Source organism: Octopus bimaculoides, chromosome 12 (genome assembly GCF_001194135.2).
Source record: "Octopus bimaculoides isolate UCB-OBI-ISO-001 chromosome 12, ASM119413v2, whole genome shotgun sequence".
NCBI classification, from domain to species: domain Eukaryota; kingdom Metazoa; phylum Mollusca; class Cephalopoda; order Octopoda; family Octopodidae; genus Octopus; species Octopus bimaculoides.
The window spans coordinates 55,955,518-55,962,954 of NC_068992.1; the positions used below are offsets into that span (position 1 = coordinate 55,955,518).

A 7,437-nucleotide genomic window follows, 5' to 3' on the forward strand; every position below is an offset into this window, starting at 1 on the left:
GTAATGAAATTTTGAGTAGATATATCTGATTTCTACTCTAAAAGGCTTAACGAAATGCAATATTTAGTTAATGTTTGAGATATAACAAAGCATTCTTACATAATATGGAAAGTTTTAATTTAAAAATTGAAACTTTGAAATGAGTAATTTTATATTGTACCTGTCAGACAAACTGATATTAGATACTTTAATTATAGTTAATGTAACATAATGGTTTTATAATTATTCATTGAAGCTGTTATTTGAATGTACAGAAATTTTTCTGCTAAAAACCACCTGTAGCTGACTTTGCATGATTTGGTTTTCAGAAGATATAAAAAGTATTTGAATTATCTGAACAGTCTCTTTGTAACTTTATCCTTATGAATTTGAAATTTCAACATGTGTTTAGTAGTGAATAGGTTTTTTGTTTTTTTCTTCTTATAATGAATGTAACATTTAATTTGGTAATGGTTTCAATTTACCACCAAGTACAACAGTTTTCAAAAAAAAAAAAAAATTTAACCATCTTGACACTGAACGATCTTTTCATATATAGCTGATTCCTCATTTTTATTCCCCACATAATTTTTCAGTTCAAAATTGCCTATATTTTGATAGTAAGACGCCCCTTTCTCATAATTATCAGTAAACATTACATCACAATATATCTTCTACTTAATTTTTGTTTTATTGTGACTGTAACTAGCACACCAAACATTCATTTGGTCACCTGATTAAAAAAATCCTCTGAACCCAATTTTCTTTCAAACCACCAACCAGTCTTGTAAGGTTTGTGACCAAGGGTTTGTCAACTTCTTGTTTATGACCGAATTATATAGCATTTACAGTAAAAAGGTTTGTATTTTCTCATAAGCTAAAAGCACCTGTGCTGGTGCCACATATAAGGCACCCATGCTGGCACCACTTAAAAGAACACCCATACCAGTGCCATGTAAAAGAGCACCCAGTACATTCTGTAAAGTGGTTGGCATTACGAAGCGCATCCAACTGTAGAAACCGTGCCAAGACAGATGACTAGAACCTGGTGCAACCTTCCAGATTGCACCAGGCTCCTGTCAAACTGTCCAACCCATGCAAGAATGGAAAATGGACATTAAAAGCTCTATCTTACATGACATCAGTTCATGATTCTTCAAACATAAGAACATCATCATCATTTACTGTTCTTTCCATGTTCACATGGGTTGGGTGAAATTTGTTGAGGCAGATTTCCTATGGCTGGATGCCCTTCCTGTCATCAACCATATTGCTTCCAAGTAAAATATCTCCCCACGACCAGAGACCAATGTCTTGGAAGATTGAAAATGGACATACCTTGCATGATGGTAACACTCGCTTAAAAATTTTACACCATGTCAAAACAAGGAGACAGTAACACATGCACAAGACCTGCATAACAAGGCTTTAGTTAACCTGGGGCTATAGTAGAAGACACTTGCCCGAAATGCTATGTAGTGGGACTGAGCCTGAAACCATGTGGTTGGGAAGGAAACTTCTTACCAGCACCTTGTCAAATACGCAGCCCACAACAGCTTATGCTTTTGCTGTTTAAAGAGTAGGATAATCAGCCTGAGATGGTTATTTTTCTTTAGATAGACTATGCAAGTTCTGCATTCCTGCCACCAAGATTTATAAACATTCACCATTTATTTGCATGAATAGGGTTAATTTGTTTTCATTAATGTTGAAGCAGCAATCTAGTGCTGCTGTTACTATTACCTCCCAGCATAATAAATTAGTATATGTAAAATTTTGTTGTTGGATTTTTCTCTCTCTCCATATGTTTAGATTAAATATTAATTTTTTTCCTCTTCAATTTTTCAGCCCATAGTGAAAATGGCACAGTTCATATATCCCTTGCCAAATGCCCAAACTGCAGCAGCTTATCCAGCAGCGCAAACTGCATATGTTGCAGCACCCCAGGCAGCTTATGCTACTGCTGCCCCTAGAGCTGGACAATCAGCCTATGATAGTTACCAGACAGCTCATGCAGCTCCACAGTATGCTTATACAACAAGGACTCAAGTTGCTGTCACTGTATGTATACTACAAGCCTCTTAAATTTATTTGATTTTGAATGTGTGTGCATTTATCAGCTACATTTGATACTTAATTTGAATTTGAGCTGTATTTTTTTTTTCTTTTTGCATTCGTTTATCTTCATTATATTCACTTTAACAGAATATATTCTAAAAGAAAAAGTGAGAATAAACCGTTTCATTTTTTTTATTAATGGTTTTGCTTCTGTAAATTTTTTTAATTTTTTGATTTGTAACAAGTTTCTGGCGTGGTTGCTTTCTTGCAGCATCTGGTGTGAATATCTTGAACTAAATAAATTCCAAACAACTAGTCACATTCATTGAGATCCTAGTTGGGAAATTATCATTGATGTGGTGTTTTTTTCACTTAACCCTGTTTGAGAAAAACAGTGATTAAAAATTGTCAGATATCCAATCTTAGAACTTGGAACAAACTCAAAGGCAGTGATTTCACAATATCTAGTTCCACATACCTGAAGAGCAGCTTGTTATTATAAGACTAAGGCCATCGTGATGAGTGTGAAAGGAAAGAAAATTTATCATCTATGCAAATGTGAAGATTTAGTCATTGTGTAGGACTGGGGCATTTTGGTTATAACTGTCGGTGATTTTTGGATTATTGTTAGCAAAAATAGTTCAGTTAATATCAAGAGTCAACTAACTTTAAAAAAAAGAAATGGTTTTTAAAAAAAAATTTTTTTTTTTAATCCTTTAGCATTCAGATTACTCTGTTGAATGTACTTCATTTATTCACATTGGTTTGAATTAATCATACATTAATCTTGTGGGTTCAAGATTTGGATGATGTGATTTACTTTTAGAATAATGTTTTAGAGAAGGTGTGAGAGGCTGGATCTGGTTGGTTTGAACATAAAACAGGTAGAATATTTGGGCTGGGTCTGGTTGGTTTAAATGCTAAAGAGTTAATGTTTGAGACTTAGTCATTTTCAGAGACTTTCCTATTATAAGCAAACTGCTTTTTTAGGTATATTTAAGACTATATAATGTGCCCTTTTCAAGATGGTAGGATGGAGGGGTAAACTTATGTCTTAACCCTTTAGCATTCAGATTATTCTATGAAATGTAATCCTTAATTATTCACATTGGTTTGAATTAATTTTACATTATCTCATGACTTCAATATTTCAATAATGGAATCGGTTGTTTTTAGAATAGCATTGTAGAATAGGCTTTAGATACCCAATCTAGCAGGTTTCAACATAAAGCCAGGTAGAATATTTGGGCCGGATTAAATGCTAAAGGATTAAATATGAAAATGAATTGTATTTTGTAAATGTTAGTGAAAGTTGTTGTCGACATTTCTGAATATGTAACAACAACGATGATGATGAATATTTATCTTTTTACAGCCTGCCGTGACTTACGATCAGACTAAAGCTTACTACCAACCTACTCAAGGTGTAGCAGCAGCAGCAGCTGCTGCTGCTGCTGTAGCCTCTTACACTGCTGCAGAAACACATTACCAAGCTGGTATGTATTATTTCATGCCTCAACAATTTACTGTCTGAAGCTTGTGCGTGTATGTATGTGTGTGTGTGTGTGTGTGTGTGTATATATATATATATATATATATATATATTTATATGCTGTGTGTGTGTGTGTGTGTGTGTGTGTGTGTGTATTTGTTCAGGTGGTTATATGTACTTCAGTTATTTTTGTATTCAAGCACTTTACAAGAATCTTTTATTAACCAAAGATAGTTTAAAATATCCTAAACCTATGATGCTGTTTTGGTTTTTGAGCATTCATATACTTTGCATTTTGTGTGCTTTATGAAAAAATACCAAACGAATACTTTTCCATGGGTTTCATGTATGAGTATCTGCTAGAAAATCCTTCAATCTCCACATCTTTGTTTTTAGAAATCTTCCTTCATTGCTTTGATTTCACTGTATAATCTGAAGTTTGATCTGTTTTTGACAAAGTAAAAGCATGGCTGTCCTTGCATACAGGCTAATCACCTGCAACCCTCTTCAGCCGAGCATCTCTTGTCTCTCAGGCTTGTGGTTTGCTGGTGCCACATGAAAAAAGTACATATGCCAGTGCATCCAGTACACTCTGTAAAGTGGTTGTTGTTAGGGACATCCAAAACAGACTGAGCCTGAACAGCCCTTCAGCTGGTCAGCTCCTGTCAAACTGTCCAACCCATGTCAGCATGGAAAACAGACGTTAAATGATGATGATAATGTTTAACTTCTATCTCTCTGTCTCTGAGGATGGTTTTATGCTCTGGAACAGTCTCAGAGTATTGCAGTTGTCTCTTTTATTCGGATGGAATGTTCAGTTACATTTCCTCACGTTCTAATAGGGGTTACTAGCTGTTGTCTTATTCATAAAGATATTCTAACTTTATTTTACTTTGCTAGCGGAGAATCTTTTAGATTCTGAACTATAATGATGAAGCATTTTGATTTTGTTTTTTCCCTGTTATCACAGTCTAGTTTAACTTTTAGAAGACTGTCTAGCACAGTCATGGGCAGCCCATAGGACTTTCTGAATGGCATGCCCAACAAAAATTCTTTGTAATAGTGCTTGATGATGAGCTGTGTCTCATGTGGCTTGCTTCTCAGAAAATGTTGCCCGTGCTTAGTCTAGTGTTTCTCTTTTCTTTTTGTTGTCATTGCATCTCGATCAATGTTTGTAGAATTCTGAGTTTTCTGGCAACGATCTCGCTCGATGGCACGTGTAAAGACGTTCGAGCGAAATCGTTGCCAGTGCCGCCGAACTGGCTCCTGTGCAGGTGGTACGTAAAATACATCATTTTGAGCATGGCCGTTGCTAGTACCACCTGACTGGCCTTCGTGCCAGTGGCACGTAAAAGCACCTACTACACTCTCGGAGTGATTGGCATTAGGAAGGGCATCCAGCTGTAGAAACTCTGCCAAATCAGATTGGAGCCTGATGTAGCCATCTGGTTTCACCAGTCCTCAGTCAAATCGTCCAACCCATGCTAGCATGGAAAGCGGACGTTAAACAATGATGTGTTGTTTTTGATCAAGATTACTTGTGCAATCATTTAACGTTGAGTAGATTTAAGTGATGATTAAGTAGGACAAGCGAATATCTTTTCAATCTGACAAATGCAGAGTTGTGAATGAGAAATATAATTACGATTTAATTTTTCACCTAATTTTTATTTTGAGTTTATTAGAATGGAGCCTCAAAGATAAAATACATGTAGAGTATCACAGTTGTTTGTAAAGGAAAAGAATGTCTTTGTATGATAGCAAATGAAAATGAGTTATGTGAATTGGAAAGAATTTGGTGAATAATGAAAATAAACAATAATAGTGAAGTAATAAAAGTAAACAAACAGTAAAGCTTCAGCTTTTTTTTTTTTTTTTAAGTTGACATGTTTAATCAAATGTGATGTTGTTTAGCCAACTCTATGAAGTTTGTAATCTATTTCAGCGAAACCAACTTATACAACTAGTACCACTTACCAGACCCAACCCCGACAAACAGCCACACAGAAAGCTACTCCAGTGCAAGTTACTACAACTCCTGCTACCTATGTCTACACAGCCACAACTACTCCTACCGCTGCTACAACTTATGCAACTCCAAGTTATGCTTCGACTACAAGCTCAGGATCCTATTCTGGTAAGTTATCTATCATGGGTTCATTCCACCAGATATGTGCAGTATTTTCATTCACAGCTGTCCCCAAAAACCTATATTATTTTGTAAACAGGAACTATGCAAACCTAGATGGCGAAAGATTAATCTATATATACATTTAGAAGGAAAGAGATCTATTTAATAATAAAAAAAAAAATATAAAAAAAAAAAAAAAGTACTTCTTCATTCTCGGTGAACGTCTCTAAAGAAGTAGGATATTTAATAAAGCTAATATTTATGAATGTTTTACTTTCATTTTTCATTTTGGTTTCATGTAAATAAAGGCTGGATGGGGTTGTAAAACTATTTAATAACTTTTGTAGCAGAGATTTGTGGGAAGATGAACAGATTGGGAGAAGAGCTCATGTTTTTGAGCATGTATTAGGCTCTGTGTCTAATAGTCACTAGAGTCTATTAGAGTCGCTTCTAGATTTTTCTAGAGTCACTTATTTATTTGTCCATCTGAGTTCAAATTCTGCTGAAGTTGACTTTGTTTTTCATCCTTTTGGGATTGAGGAAATAAGTACTAGTTGATTACTAAGGGGTCGATATAATCGACTTATCCCCTCCCCCGATCTTACTGACCTTGGCTTTGATACTTTGTGTTACTCAGTTTGGCACATTTGTAGGTTCAGATCCAATATGGCTGTGAAGCAGTTGGCTGTAGAATAAGTTACCAATTACAGTTGAGATTGTTTAAACCCTTTCACTGTGAAAATTTGCTTTGCAGCCTTTGTTAAAAGATTAAGTAATATTTGATATGATTTATCTTTTACTGGTTTTAGTCATTAGACTGCGACCATGCTAGGGCACTGTCTTGAAGAGTTAAGTCAAACAAATCAACCCCACTACTTCATCCCACCCCTCTTTTCTTTTTTTAATTAGGCCTTGTATATTTCTATTGGTCTCTTTTTGCCAAATTGCTAAGTTAGGGGAACATAAACAAACCACCAACAGTTGTTAAGTTGTGGTAGGTGAGAAAGACAATACAGACACACACAGATATAGGTACTTGCACACAAAGGGCTTCTTTCAGTTTCTGTCTACCAAATCACTCACAAGGCTTTGGTTGACCCGGGACTATGGTAGAAGACACTGGGCCTAAGGTGCCATGCTGTGGGACTGAATCCAAGGACAGCATGGTTGGGAAGCAAGCTTCTTAAATGCACAGTCACATCTCCATCTATCATGATGATGATGATCATCATTGTTTAACGTCTGTTTTCCATGCTGTCATGGGTTGGACGGTTTGACTGACGTCTGGAAAGCCAGCAGCTGCACTAGGCTCCAATCTGATCTGGCAGTGTTTCTACAGCTGGATGCCCTTCTTAACACCAACCACTCCAAGAGTGTAGTGGGTGCTTTTTATGTACCACCGGCACAAGAGCCAGTCAGGCATGCACTGGCATTGATCACATTTGGATAGTGTTTTTTACATGCTGACCGGCATGGGAACCAGTCGGGGGGCACTGGCATCAGCCAAGTTCAGATGGTGCTTTTTACAACTATTAAGTTATTTTTTTTGATTATTTATTTTAATTATAAATTGTTTTTATTGCTGTCATTTCATATACACACAGCATCAATGTTTTTGTGTGAAGTCATAAATTTTATTTTAGTCATTTAGATAGACTATACAGTAATCCTGGTTTATTATTTAAGCTTACATTGATTCCTCCATGGTGTTTTGCATTTATAATGAAATGAATATATAAAAATAGTAAAAAAAAAAAAAAAAAATATACAGTACAGA

General features: G+C 35.6%; 1 protein-coding gene across 1 annotated transcript in view; it reads left to right on the forward strand.

Moving 5' to 3' along the window:
- Positions 1 to 7,437, forward strand: part of LOC106870121 (zinc finger RNA-binding protein) — a 69,974-nt gene that overhangs the window by 37,331 nt on the left and 25,206 nt on the right. The window contains exons 2-4 of the mRNA XM_052972050.1: positions 1,828 to 2,040; positions 3,413 to 3,533; positions 5,475 to 5,794. Of these exons, the coding sequence (XP_052828010.1) occupies positions 1,840 to 2,040; positions 3,413 to 3,533; positions 5,475 to 5,794 (642 nt within the window). The 5' untranslated portion in view covers positions 1,828 to 1,839. The remainder of the gene's footprint in view (positions 1 to 1,827; positions 2,041 to 3,412; positions 3,534 to 5,474; positions 5,795 to 7,437) is intronic.